This window comes from Lipomyces chichibuensis (genome assembly GCF_038497645.1).
Source record: "Lipomyces chichibuensis strain CBS 12929 unplaced genomic scaffold V1513scaffold_22, whole genome shotgun sequence".
Lineage (NCBI taxonomy): Eukaryota > Fungi > Ascomycota > Lipomycetes > Lipomycetales > Lipomycetaceae > Lipomyces > Lipomyces chichibuensis.
This window is the reverse complement of record NW_027117474.1, coordinates 148,727-162,411: the sequence shown is the minus strand read 5'-3', so window position 1 is coordinate 162,411 and position 13,685 is coordinate 148,727. Positions and strand designations below refer to the sequence as shown.

Here is a 13,685-nt window from a genome sequence, read left to right as displayed (position 1 = left end):
GAAATGTCAATTGCCTCGGTGCGGCCCAGCACATGACACGAGATTTTGTTAAATCGTCCCTCGCTTCGCAAATAAATAATGACCCTTAACAGCTCGGTCCCACATTCCCAAATGTACCGAGGCATTTGGGTATTCGTCATAGGCGCGATTCACTGTATATTTTAAACATATAAAATTCTTACATTATTGAATCTGTAGATTATTGATTACTTAATTAATTAATTATAATCTATATTTACAATTGCTCAAATGTTGCCTGAAAAGAGCGGCGATGCCGCCTCGGTGTAAAATAAAGCCCCGCACAATTGATCTGGGGAAACTCAAACGTCAGAGGCGGGGCGCAGCGCCGTTTTCGGTCACCTAATTGCAAGAACCAGCAGAAGGAAACTTTAGTTTCAAAATCTCCCTATATAATTTCTCATCGTTCTCTTGTCCTTTTACTGATTTTGTTGATTTCATGTCGTATCTCTCACTATAAGAATTATGTCCACTATCGCCGAATTCTCTGTTCCTGGGGTCCCTCGCAAACTTGTGTCCGCCTACCCGCAAGACGCCCCTGTCCCTAGAAAGGGCGACATCACTGTTAATCGGACCCCGTATGGCAAGCCCCAGGGCGTGCCACTTCCAGGCAGCGAAAAGCCTGGTTACTCTGCCATCTACAGAAATGCACACCATCCTGAGGCACTCATAGACACCATTCATCCCACCATCCTGACTTTATACGACGGCTTCGCAAACAGCGTCCGTAACCACGCCGATGCAAACTGTCTAGGCCATAGAGAATACGTTCCCGAGTACAAGACATGGAGCCCGTATATCTGGGAGTCATACGCCCGCGTTGCTGAGCGGCGTACGGATTTCGGCAGCGGCTTGCTGAAGCTCGCGCGTGACGTCGCTGATGTGCAGAAGACGGACAAATTTGGTGTCGCAATATTTTCGCCAAACAGGCCGGAATGGGTTATCACAGATCTCGCACTGCATGCTTATAATTTATACGGCGTCACACTGTATGATAGTTTGGGTCCGGACGCGAGCGAATATATTTTGAACTTAACCGAAGCGCCAATCTTGGTTGCGTCGTTAAATGTGCGTTCGTCAAATTGGAACTTGACAATCAATCTAAATGACTAATGTGCGAACAGAACATTCCCGAGATTCTTACGGTCAAGCACAACTTGCCTCACCTCAAGGTAATCATCAGCATGGACGAATTGGAGTCGCCAATCGACACACCTGGAAACACCAGACGCAGTCTCCTCAAGACGTGGACGAAGGTACAGAACGTTGCCCTTTACTCTTTTTCTGAAGGTATGTGATAATTAATATGCGTATCAAGGACAAAACTAACTCTATCGATCAGTCGAGCGAATTGGCCGTGACGCACTTGCTCCGCACAATCCACCTGCGCCCACCGACATCATGACAATTAACTTCACATCTGGCACTACTGGCGCCCCGAAGGGTGTCGTCCTGACCCACGGAACTGCTATTGCCGGCATGACCAGCGCGCTACTCCACATCGAAACCGCGCCGAAACGCAACGACGTTCTTCTCAGCTATTTACCTCTCGCTCACATCTACGAGCGAATTTCTCTCTGCCAGGCAATGTCCTTCGGCGCGGCCTATGGATTTCTCCACGGATCTGTTCTCGAATTGATTGACGATATCAAGACATTGCGTCCGACAGTCTTCACATCTGTTCCACGATTACTCAACCGAATCGAGGAAGCACTCCGTGCCAAAACCATCAACGCACCCGGTCTTGCCGGCAAAATTTCACGAAAAGCGCTAAAAGCAAAACTCGATGACATGGAACACGGTGGCACCGGTCAGATCGTCTTATGGGACGTGCTCTGGTCTCGAAAGATTCGTAAGAACGCCGGGTTCGACCGATTGACCACCGCCGTCAGTGGCTCTGCACCGATTTCCGACCCCACCTTGCAATTCCTGCGCGCGGCTTTTGCCTGTAATATGATCCAAGGATACGGTCTGACAGAGAGTTTTGCGATTGGGCTTGTAGGCGAGCCGGATGATAAGAAGCCGGGACACTGCGGTCCGCCTGTCGTTGGTGTCGAAGTCCGGTTGAAGGACGTGCCGGAAATGAATTACTTCTCTACAGACAAGCCATTTCCACGCGGTGAGCTCCTGTTGCGGGGTCCTATCGTCTTCCAGGAGTACTACAAAGAGCCAAAGAAGACCGCTGAAGCGATGGACGAGGAGGGATGGTTCTGCACTGGCGACGTGGCCAAGATCGACGAGTTGGGCCGCGTGTCGATCATTGATCGTGTCAAAAACTTCTTCAAACTCGCGCAGGGAGAGTACATCGCGCCTGAACAAATCGAAAACATTTATCTCGCTGGTTGTGATCTCGTTTCGCAGGTGTTCGTCCACGGCGACAGTATTCAGACATTCCTTATCGGCATCCTGGGCATCAACCCCGACACCTTCGCCCCCTTTGCGTCCAAATTGTTGAACCGCAACATCCCACCTAGCGATCTCCACGAGCTCGCGAGCGCAGCAGGTGACCGTAAAGTACGCGACGCGGTGTTGCGCGACTTGGATCGTGTTGCGAAGAATGCGAACTTGCAGGGCTACGAACGAGTTAAGAATATTGTGCTCAAAATTGATCCATTTAACTTTGAAAATGACCTGCTGACGCCTTCCTTGAAATCAAAGCGGCCACAGTCAGTCCGGTATTATCGGGACGATATTGACAAGATGTATGCTGAGGGTGAACTTATCAAGAACGGGAACGGGTACGCTAAGGCAATGTTGTAGATTCCATTGTTTATCAGTATTACTGTTAATGAAGTTATGGACTGAACTTGTGAGCTGTATGATCGAATTTGTTGAATGTATCTTGAACGTATACTTAGCAAATATGTACTTTAACTAACCGAGCAGTGGTAATTGGCTGATTTTCAGCTGTATACCGCACTTTCCGTCTACAAACTCAACTCGGCGCGATTAGACATATTTTTGACAAGAAGGAATTTTACTAGACTACGAATACGCGTTCGGGAAGTATTATATGCCTTCGGCGCAACCTCGTCAAATAGTATCAGGAAGATAGATTCACAACGGTTTGGGTGGTGGGGTTGTTTGTAACCGATCCAGAGATCTGCTGACAGAGTTACACTTTTCTACTACTAATGGAATATAAGCATGAACCCTTCTTGTCCGTCGAGACTAGTAAGTATTTCGCCCAAGAATCACCGTTTTGCCTTGAAGGTTACGATGCATTGGTATAAGAAGAGTTATTTTATACATACAATACATAAGAAAGATACATGTTCGCAGTCACAATTTTCGCTAGTTAGTTTCTTGATATCGTTGTTTGCGCCAAGCACACCACCATATTATATCGTCCGGATTGTCTATACAGTCCACGTACTCAACCAATTCAAATAGCTATACTTTTCATGATTGCCAATCATCCCGAACGAAATCGGAGAGAACATCACAAACACGCCAATAACAGCCGCATAAGCAAGCACGTACGCAATATACCGCGCCCATCCCGCCATTCTCCTCGTGCTGAAATCAAACAAGAAGCCGAACGACATAATTGCGAAGTATAGTGCGGGCAGGTAATGATGCACATATGTCACGCGCGCCATGAAGATGAAGGGGAAGTAATGAAGACCCCAACCGAGAGCGGGGTACACGCCAGAGTAGATGTAGTGGGACACTTCGTTCGGTGTCATGTCGACGTATTGGCGCTGCCAACGGCAGAGATATACAAATGTTGTAATAGCCAGGATTACGATGGAGGCGCTTGAGGCCCAGACGACGATCGGGTTGCCAAGGAGGTAGTACTTCACGATGTTGTTGCTCCAGCCACACATACGCAATCCAACGTTGAGCACTGGCCATTGCCATGGACGCGAAGCTAGGTCATCGCGTTTATCGGGGTCAGGCACAAGCGCGTTGTTGGACGTCATCATCGCGACGTTGAGGTGCACAAAGTCTCTAAGAAATGGCGACCTGTAAGCCTTTGCGTCACCAGGAGGAAGACGGGGATGGATGTGCTTCTCAACGTTCCAGTGCGTGAAGCGATCGCGAGGATTATTGGCCTTGTCACACGTAACTTCGATCTGCTTGTATCCCCATTGTGGCAAGTTAACGTTCGCGGCCCGCAGGTAGCATCCGAGCATCTGGTGTCGGAACCGGAGACTAGAGGTCAAGGTGTGCACGCGGTTATCCGAATGGAGCGCATCACTAACGACCTCGACGATCCAGTTATCCTTCTCGTCACCCACAGTCAAGTTACCGTAACAAGACACCTCGTTCTGGTCCTTTGTGAGAGGCGCGGGCATGACATGTGAGTGCAAATTACGGCCCGTCATCTCGTGAATCAACCGGACCATATCACCGGACTTGATAAACTGGATATCCGCGTCTTCAGGATCATATTCCGGTGACCTGCGCTCAGGATAGAAAATCCAGTCATTATTCGCGTCCTTGTGGTGGTAGCACGTAACTTGCTGCTGCTCGGAGCCTTCGGGGTACGTCTGCACATGGGAATGCAGCAAGCCACCGCCGTATCCCATGTTCTTGAGAGTAACTTTTGAACCGATAGCGACGTCGAGCGGTCCCTTTGTTAGGTCGGAGTTGCGGAGGTTGGCTTGAAATAGCGAGCTCATTTGCGCGTCACCTGGACCACTATTCACAAGAATGAGAAAGTGGATTTTGAAGCAAGCCAGGTAGATTGTGAGAGGAATTATGATGAGGCAAATAATTCGAGCGATCCAGTGTTTCGCGTACGTGACCTATTTACGTCAGAGGTCGCTTCGTCTCAAATATGGATTCGCATACGCACCATGGGCATCTGCAGATCACCAAACTTATTCCACAAATCATGGATCGTGTAAATGCCGATTAAGGCAGTAGTGAGCATGCCGACCCATTTGACGCTCGTAACGCACCCGATATTCACGCCGGTGAACGTCAACCAGAACCACCAGCGGAGCGAAAATGAGTGGTGTCGACATTCATGGAATTTGGCTAGGCCGAGGAAACTTAGGAAGGTGAATAACATGAGCATCGAGTCGAGGAGGATGAATCTCGAGATCGTCGCGTATGAGTTTTCTATGTCTGTCAGTAGTTTGCACATTGATCGCTTAAGTAATACCTACCACACAATACCATCAGCGTGACCAACCAGGTAGCAAGCGTCGAGAACTTCAAACTCTTGGCCGTGAAATATGCAACGGGGACACACAATGCGCCAAATGTGGCATTAAACACGCGCATAAATGTGTAGTTAAGCTCGTCAGGATAATGTTCGCCAGACTTGAACTCAAAAGATCCGTTATAGCCACACAAATACCCCGACAGTCCAACAAGCATTTTGCCCAATGGCGGGTGCACGTCAAAGTAGAACTCCCGCTTCAGATAATGTGATCCGAATTTGCCAAAATGTGCTTCATCCCAGGTGACGATGTCTGATATTCCGATTTTATACATGCGAGTGAGGAAGGAGAGGATCGTGAATAACATCGGGGCGACGTACTTCTCAACAGTATCTAGCGAGATCTAATAATCGTCAGTCTCCGATTGTCGCCGTCGTACATTAACAAATAGAACGCACATCGTCGTCATTGTAGTACTCGCCGATGGCTGTTTTCGGCTTATTCTCGAGCACCTCGTCGACGGGTTTCCGTACTGATTCTATGGGCCTGCCTTTTCTCTGGCGCGGTGCGCCTCGCGTATCGGCGCCCGTGGTCGATCCAGCTGTTGCCATGATCGGAAAAATCAGAACTGATTATGCTTCTTACTCTCGTTGTACGAGGATATTTCCTTTACTGCTAATAGTCGTCAGATCAGACAATGCTCACAGAATCCAAATATAGATCCAGAAGTAATCACGCGTAAGCATGTCACAACGCCTCAATTGGGCGTGAATAAAATAAATAGATCTTACGATATCTGAAAGGACTGGAAATACAAAAAGCCTGGATCAATGACAAGATCATTAGCTTCCATATTAAAAACTTTGTCGGAAATTCTTGAAAACGCGCGCGTCGCTCGTCGACGTCGAGATTCTCAACCAATATTTGCGGCTCAGCAATCATACATACCGTAACTTCTCAATTGCCAACCTTAGTCGGACTTCACTCCGTAGCGACAAATGTTTGTCTCGATGCGAAAGCGAGGGGTAATTGAAATGTACCTTGCGTAACGAAAGCTTGCCGATTCTGGGGTTTCCCAAATGTCTCGCGTGTTTCGTGAGTGTGAGGTCCACAGGGGGAGCGTGTCTTTGCACGAGCCCCTTATTATTATCAGCGAAGCAATCTTCAGGTACGTGTTCAAAGCAACGAAGGATACATGTTGCAAGATTACGCATTCGCATTAAGTGAAATCCTAAATGGGTGTGAATGACTGAATGGACTTATTCAACGAGTATAGGCGTGGATACGATTACGGTACCGTCAACATTTATACTATTCGTAAAGTTAATCGCAAAAATGAGAGCCTAATCGTGAAGTAATCGCATAGTCTACCGCAAAATCGTATAGTAATCGTATTCCTCTTTAGGTATGGCGAGTAAATAGCGTGGGACTTACAAACATACTACGAACAAACTATTTGGATCTGTGACTTATTTGCCGCCCACTTGACGACAGTAGAAAAGATGGATCCCTCGGCGACCCCGCCGAAAGCAATCGGGTGATTATTTATTGAATGACGGTTATGAAGGAAATAAGCCGATGGAGAATATCTTGCCAGCAACGGCCCAGTCGATCATTGAGAGCTCCGTTGATCTGGGACCCGAGGATTCTATCAGCCAGATTGCCTCTCACTCATCCTCTAGAGCATTAACTGAGGAAGTTCACGATCTTGATTGTGACGGAAGATAATTGCTTGGGTTAAGGCGGCACTCCATGGAGTAGTCAGGAACCATGAGAAAGGTTACTTTGCTTGCCGATCACTATTCAAGAAGCTGAGGCGCTGAATAAATTGTGGTCTTTGTTTCTATTTATTTGTTTCCTTTACCTGTGCATTTTTCTGTCATAATATATGTCATAGCTAAAGTCACGTGTTTGACTATACGATTTTGTTGCGGTAACTTAGCAAGTTTCGAATAGTAATCGTATGGGACAGTACGAATACGAATAACGATTACTCGCAAATCGTATCCACCGCTAAATGGATCCAGCGTATTCGACGGGTAGAACAATTGCGAACGTTTGGATGTTACAAAATTTATCTTCATTCTTCATTCATTAATAGGTAGTCTAAAATAGTATAAGTTTACCTAAAACTTAACAATATACACATATAACAAACACACAGTTACAAAAAATCAACCATAGACAGCCTTCTACCTTTAACCAAATTACTGTACAAATACGAAGAGATTCAAATCCGTCCCCTCAAAGAAACAGGTCCGCCATGATAATTCTCGTCAACAGTCCCAAAAGTCCCAGCCGATATCAGACCATTCTCTATATCCCAAAAACCTATATAACAAGTCGAAAAGAAAAGGAACGAAATAGCAATGTACAATTTAATTACAGTTTAGACAACGGTGGGTTCGCCTGTCAACCAAAATTTGCAAAGAAAATAAGAGGTGAATCGATAACGTCCCAAATGGCCATATGCTCCAGAGATATATCAATGGTTAACTTCCGACGTCAGCTTGCCGAAGAATATTTATCCAAAACATTAATAAAGAGTAACCGCCAGTCGAGCAAAAGATGAATATGACTATGGACAAGAATGCTGGAATGAAGTCATGGCGAGTCGCGTAAAATCAATGAATTGGCAAAACTGTACGACCGTCATATGCTCGCAGGACCCTTCCTACCGCCGCCGACGGCCAAGCCCCGTGGTTGCTGAGCTTTTGGACTCACCACTACATTATCGTTGGTGGTCTCCACCTTGTCCTGCATTGTGGAACCGGCCTCCGCTGGATGGACAGGCGGTCGTGCTTGTTGAGCCATCGACTGCATTGACGACTTACGACCGGTTTGAGCTCTGGCTCCTGGAACAGCATATGTTCTCATCATATTGGGGTTCACTTGCCCTGGCGCGAAAGGCCGTGACCGCTGCAATGGCTCAGTTGTAGGACGCTTTCCAATACCGGGTCTAGCTCTATGCAAGTTTCGGGAGGCAGGTGCTTTGAGCCACTTCTGATCCGTCACGCTGAAAATATAACTCATATATCTTCCATCGGTCAGTGCGCGCCGAGAATACTCTTTCTGCAGGACTTTCTCGAATTCGTACGGAATATATGCACGTTTGCCGATAAAAATTGTTTGCCTCAGCGGAAGAATATCGTCGACAAGGTACCTATGGTTGTTCTTGCAACTTATGACGTTTGGACGTCGGATAGGATCTGTTTCAGCGAGTGCCGTGATGTCGACGTACAGGCCGTTCTGCATATCCACGAAACGCGCGTCAATGACGTTTTCCCCGTTCGTGCGCGAGCGGTAGAGAAAATGGGGGTTGACGTCAATGTAGTACTGTCGTACTTCATTTTCGGCGGTAATGTACTGGTATGTCGTCGCGTTGAACCGATTGCTCATGCTGCGCATTGTGCGCACAAACATCTGCACGTCCACGTCGACGTCCCTGGAATGGTGCGTTAGCACGAGAAGAGAATTGTACTTAAAATACCAAATGTGCATACCAAGGCAACGGCTCGCCATTCCAGTACCAGCCGAGTAGAGTACCATGAGCAATCCAGGATTCTAACTTGTGTTCGTACAGGAAAGCGAACCAAGCTTCGAGCATGTAGCGAATTGCGCGCTCACGGTCGCCCTCATTGAGCTCAGACTTATAATGTCGGCGGTCGTAATGCAGGCCTATCCAATGCTTATTTCTCTTGACAGCTGCTTCGAAGAAGTATTTCGGGGGCGGACTGACGGGGCCCGCCACCAGCGGAGGGACGTAGAATTTCTCGTGAGCGATGGACATGGGGACGAAGCGATCGAAATCCGGGGCAATGGACAGCATGGCGGAGAGCAATGTGGTGAATGCTGTGAAGGCGAAGACTACGAGCGCGAGCAGGATGAACAACCGGCGTAGCATGGCAAAGCGAACGTTTGTCGAGGCAGTGGAGAGTAGGAATCGAGCAGATTGAAGCGCACTCGATAAGACAGTGGTGACATGAGTAGATGATCGAAACTCAGTCAGACTTATATTTAGTTACTGACGTGACGGCGGCACAAGTTAGTGATTGGTGACGCGGTGACAATGGGGAACCAAAGCCACAACGCGACGAGACAAAAGTGTAGATAAAAGGGTAGGGGTTCCGTTGGCGTGTGGAGATTGAAAATTTGGTGGTCGCAAGTTTCTAATTTGCAAGCGGGAATCGCGTACGAAATATTTATTGTGGCGATCGCAGGGCCAAACTTGCCGGTAACCGAATGACCCGCCCCCTGCGTTGTCGGACTCACCTGCCAAAAACCAGACAATAAGTAAGACCCGGCTTCAAAGGTCAGACTTGGCATAAAACCAGTTTAGCAAGTACCATAATCTAATATTGCTGCCGAATTATTCTGGAACTTGTTATGCAGCCAAGCAGAAGTTGCAACTCTTGGCGCTTGGCTTACGTCACATTTCGCTGTTTTGCACGCGACCATTGACTTTAATTCTACTGTGCACTGAGGTCCTTGGAAAATGCGATGCGTTATTTGGGATTGCTATATTTACAGTACGACTGTACGAACGAATCATCACATACTTGTCGTCGGTGGCGGAAGCAGGTAAAGGCGTACTGTTGGCATATATTCTATGGGACAGACAATACGCAGGAATGTCGTCTGCGTAATTAAGATCACGATAGTTCTTTTACAGACTTGGATTACGGACACATCGACTTTGAAAGTGTGCATATAAAATGCTGTGAGTATGACCCCAAGGATCGTTAAGGAATTGCAAGTGGATGAAGCTGACTTGTCTGTGCTGTTTGTGATTGTGCGTTTGCTGTCTGTTGGTCTATTGTATTAATGAGCCGGCTCATAGAATAAAATGTCAGGTCAGAGATTTATCGGAGATTGCCTCTTAACCTTATCAATGGCCAGCCACGCCGTCGGATTTGATCATGGTTACCAGTTCGTTGATTGTTTCTAACGCACTTCCTATACCTAATACAATGTATATACTATATAGACCGTGCTGCACTCGTCTGTTGCTTAATGAGTCGGGCGCTGGACATCGGCGTAAGAGATGAGTCGACTGTGAGCGGCCGCCCTCCACAGGCAGTTCAATATTCCGCACATGATTATTGTTCTGTTAAGCCGCGTCTTGCAGCCGTTGGCCGGTATTAGTTTTCGCGATTCAATGCAGTGACTATCAGTGTCATGTTCGCGCTATCCAATCGAGTCGCATCAATGGCAGCTTTAGTTTTCCAATCCAAATTCCTGCAGTAACTCCCGCCGCAGCAGTCTAAAAGCACTAACTTCGACCATCGTCCCTGACACATTTCGCCATTTCGGCCGAAACCCTACAATCCCCTATTGTGAAATCATACGATGCAACTATATCGAACAGTTCGTCGTACCGCAAATCCCTCCCGGGCGGCTGACACGTCCTCCACTTAATCTGTCATCGCCAGATACCGCTGAGCTATATATGTGGAGCTCTAAATGTAACGCTTTTCATCCCGTATTCAATCTGTGCTAACCTGTTCTTGTGCGACTATTCACTTCGCAAGTCAATTCTTGTCGACGTCTGATCGTAGTTTATTCAGTCATCGCGTCCTTGTATGAAAAGTAATAGGATACGGGTACCAGCTAACGGTGCTGTCGAATTCATTCCATCTATTATTATTAGCGTCCATCAACGAGAAGATTTGGGACATGCTGGCGCTACGAGCGTAATCCCTAGACCACAGTCGCATTAAACGTAACATACCAGTACTGTCGGATGTTATCGGAACATACGGAGACTCCCGGAGCATCGGAACCTCCCACAGTCCATAAACACAGCCGGTCCAGGGTCCTGCGAAACAGACACCAATGCAGTACATCAACAGTAATCTTCAATCACCTATTATATTATCAGAGTCATACTATAATATACCGTATTTTCTGTATCGCATCGTGCCAAGCCCCAACCTTAAGAGGGTTAGGGTTAGGGAGGTGTGCGGCCACCATATCGTAAGTTCCCAAGATTTCTGTGATGCGGAGCGGCTGTGAAATAAACACGTTTTACAAGCGGCGATCCTTACGGATCCACATATACCAGAGACGCATTGCATTACCGATATTACGGTCTAATTAGCGGTACTTCAAATATAGGATTGAGTGCAAGAAGATATGAAAGTATATGGGTGGTGAGACAAAGGGATAGTGTAGTTGATTTAGCTACTGGTTCACTCCTTGTTGATTCGCATTGAGATATTCTTACTGAATTCGTTCGGCTATACATAAGTTGCGTTGACTGCGTTCAGTGTTCGCGTTGGTATTGCACGCAATTATGGCGAATCCGAATTTACTCAGAATAGTTCGGATCAGAACTGCTTCTCCAGCCTTAATATACAACGAAATCGTCCCTTTCACCAGTACTATCATGTCAAACAAACGGCATCAGAAAGAATTTTTGCACACGAAGCCTCCGTTTCGACAAATTGATCGTGTCAAGTTATCTCCGTCCGCAGATTTAAGCACGTTTTTTGAAAATACTGAAGTGCGGAGCCGCGAAGACAGTGAGCTGGAAAACAACTCCGGTCGGCAACTACGCAAGACAAATCTCGGAGAGAGTAAGTTCCATTAAACAGCAACTGGGCCGTACAAGGCTAATGAATTAGCACTGGACACGTTAATCCGTCTCCTTCCGAATCTCCAACACGAGCACCCACCATTATCTCTTCTGTCGTCCAACATCCAACTGCGCTTCTTCCCCAAAACGCACCCAGGTCTGCCAACAATCAGAGGCAAGACAGCGTATATTGCATCCTGGCGCATAGCACAGTGGATCTTACCATTCGTTGTCCTCGGTCCTATAGATGGGTTCGCTGAGATCGCTGACAGCGCGGCCGATGCAGCCGCCGTCACAAAGAAGTCGGATGACCGGGGCATGCCAGGCTTGACAAGCATCCTTGGTCTCGGTAATCGTCAGTCGCCGGACCATAGGAAGGGAAATATCGTATTTAAGATTGTTAGTATGAGGATTATAAACGAGGACAATGACATCGACGACGATATCCTCGGCAACGTTGAGGCCGTTGACGAATATGCGAGCGAGCCTGCCACGAAGTTGTTAGTCCGCTGGCAGACGAGTTTCGAGCCTGCTATGAATACGTCTGCTACGGCAGCTGACGACGACGATGACGGACGAGCGGCTTCAATTGTTACGGGATTATTCACGTTCGAGTTTGATCGTAACGGCAAGATTTTGGTGCATAGTGTCGATGATCTGGAGGAAATCAGGATGCAGCAGACTGCAGGCAGCAAGCGCCTCAAAAAGCTAGCTGAAGCCGTTGCCAGACGTCACGCAGGCAGCGACGAGGAGGAAGGTCAAGTTGTTGCCAACGAAGACGAACGGCGACATGGGGTGCCTCGACATGTCACTTGAATGAGAATTCTAATATGGTCGTGAGTGGTCTTTGTTTGATGTGTAAATATGTACAGGTGTTCATTGGATTTGTACTTTCCCTTCTTGATATTGTATAGATTCTACGCTCATGATAACTCTAACATATTGTTGCTTTCGTAACGAATTGAATCTATTGTCCCATCCCAAACACCTTTATCCATACGCCGACACATCACCCCAACTAAACTGCAATTTCCAAATCCCAAATTCGATCATTCACTTCCTTTTTGAGAGCAGATCTATGGCTACTTTGCCCATGGCTTTCGACGCTGTGGTCTCTCGGGCCGCGATGACGCCGTCTCGCCGAGTAAAATGTTCGGAATTTGCTTTATACCTGGAACTTCCTTACCAGACGTAATTAACTCGACAATGTGCGCAAATGAGCTCGGGTACGGCGCGGTATTATTTTCATATTCATCTGATGGGCCAGTCGCTGACGCCGAAGATGCAGATGGAGGCCGTGTCGAGGTTGATGGGATTGGCGAAGGTGAAGGCGTTGGTGTTTGCGATGACGATGCAGAGGAGTTTGGGATTGAGGAGTCGTCGCGCTCGGAAACTTCTTGATCCTGCAATTCGACATTCGCGTCTGATACCCGATCTCCAGCCTCTGATGATAATTCAGAGACAGCTGAACGAGTATGACAGGCCTTCCACGCTATGTAGTCTTCGTATCCAACATTCTTCTGCACTTTCCTGGTCCACAAGTCAACATCAGAGTCATCTTCGCAATTAGTTCTATGTAGAGAAGCAAATAATGTGCCCGCGTGGGACGTACCGTGAATAAAAAAATAGCCGAGCCTTACACTCCACCATCCACTTTTCGTCGTCCGATAATGTGCTTCCACGACTGGACAAAACAGACGCTAGACCTTGCTATTAATTTCACACGTTAGTACATCCATGAAGACAGTGTACAGACAACGAGGCAGCTAGTCCCCGGTGAAGCGAATTGTATCCCGACGTACCGTAAAGTCGCGGTCGGATGCCCATTCGTAGGATTCAAATTCTTTCCATTCTGATTCTGATAGAGACATTGTATGGATTAATGCTGGTAAAAATTCAATCCTAACTATATGAATGAACTTAAGAAACGAATGCTTTTATTCAGCGTTTTGAAGCGAGATGAGGTTGGGGTT

General features: G+C 47.2%; 5 protein-coding genes across 5 annotated transcripts; 2 read left to right on the top strand and 3 right to left on the bottom strand.

Moving 5' to 3' along the window:
- Positions 1 to 483: 483 nt before the first annotated feature.
- On the top strand, positions 484 to 2,778 carry V1513DRAFT_381128 (eukaryotic long-chain fatty acid CoA synthetase (LC-FACS); the record flags this gene model as incomplete). The annotated part of the gene is made up of 3 exons (XM_066895057.1): positions 484 to 1,086; positions 1,143 to 1,308; positions 1,361 to 2,778. 3 exons carry the CDS (start codon positions 484 to 486, stop codon positions 2,776 to 2,778), a joined length of 2,187 nt encoding a protein of 728 aa, XP_066752854.1.
- Positions 2,779 to 3,200: 422 nt separating this feature from the next.
- Positions 3,201 to 6,217, bottom strand: V1513DRAFT_485566 (Dolichyl-phosphate-mannose-protein mannosyltransferase-domain-containing protein). Its single transcript, XM_066900478.1, has 5 exons — positions 6,084 to 6,217; positions 5,594 to 5,957; positions 5,139 to 5,538; positions 4,823 to 5,091; positions 3,201 to 4,772 (listed from the first exon to the last, which is right to left on the bottom strand). Exons 2-5 carry the CDS (start codon positions 5,744 to 5,746, stop codon positions 3,378 to 3,380), a joined length of 2,217 nt encoding a protein of 738 aa, XP_066752853.1. The 5' UTR covers positions 5,747 to 5,957; positions 6,084 to 6,217; the 3' UTR covers positions 3,201 to 3,377.
- Positions 6,218 to 7,787: 1,570 nt separating this feature from the next.
- V1513DRAFT_459211 (LicD family-domain-containing protein) lies at positions 7,788 to 9,039 on the bottom strand (the record flags this gene model as incomplete). Its single annotated transcript, XM_066899740.1, has 2 exons — positions 7,788 to 8,580; positions 8,639 to 9,039. 2 exons carry the CDS (start codon positions 9,037 to 9,039, stop codon positions 7,788 to 7,790), a joined length of 1,194 nt encoding a protein of 397 aa, XP_066752852.1.
- A 2,105-nt stretch (positions 9,040 to 11,144) lies between these two features.
- V1513DRAFT_447194 (uncharacterized protein) lies at positions 11,145 to 12,697 on the top strand. The gene is made up of 2 exons (XM_066898374.1): positions 11,145 to 11,713; positions 11,762 to 12,697. The coding sequence occupies exons 1-2, from the start codon at positions 11,431 to 11,433 to the stop codon at positions 12,526 to 12,528; spliced, it is 1,050 nt and encodes a 349-aa protein (XP_066752851.1). The 5' UTR covers positions 11,145 to 11,430; the 3' UTR covers positions 12,529 to 12,697.
- Positions 12,556 to 13,650, bottom strand: V1513DRAFT_447190 (uncharacterized protein). Its single transcript, XM_066898373.1, has 3 exons — positions 13,515 to 13,650; positions 13,325 to 13,422; positions 12,556 to 13,242 (listed from the first exon to the last, which is right to left on the bottom strand). Exons 1-3 carry the CDS (start codon positions 13,581 to 13,583, stop codon positions 12,795 to 12,797), a joined length of 615 nt encoding a protein of 204 aa, XP_066752850.1. The 5' UTR covers positions 13,584 to 13,650; the 3' UTR covers positions 12,556 to 12,794.
- Between the last annotated feature and the right edge of the window lie 35 nt (positions 13,651 to 13,685).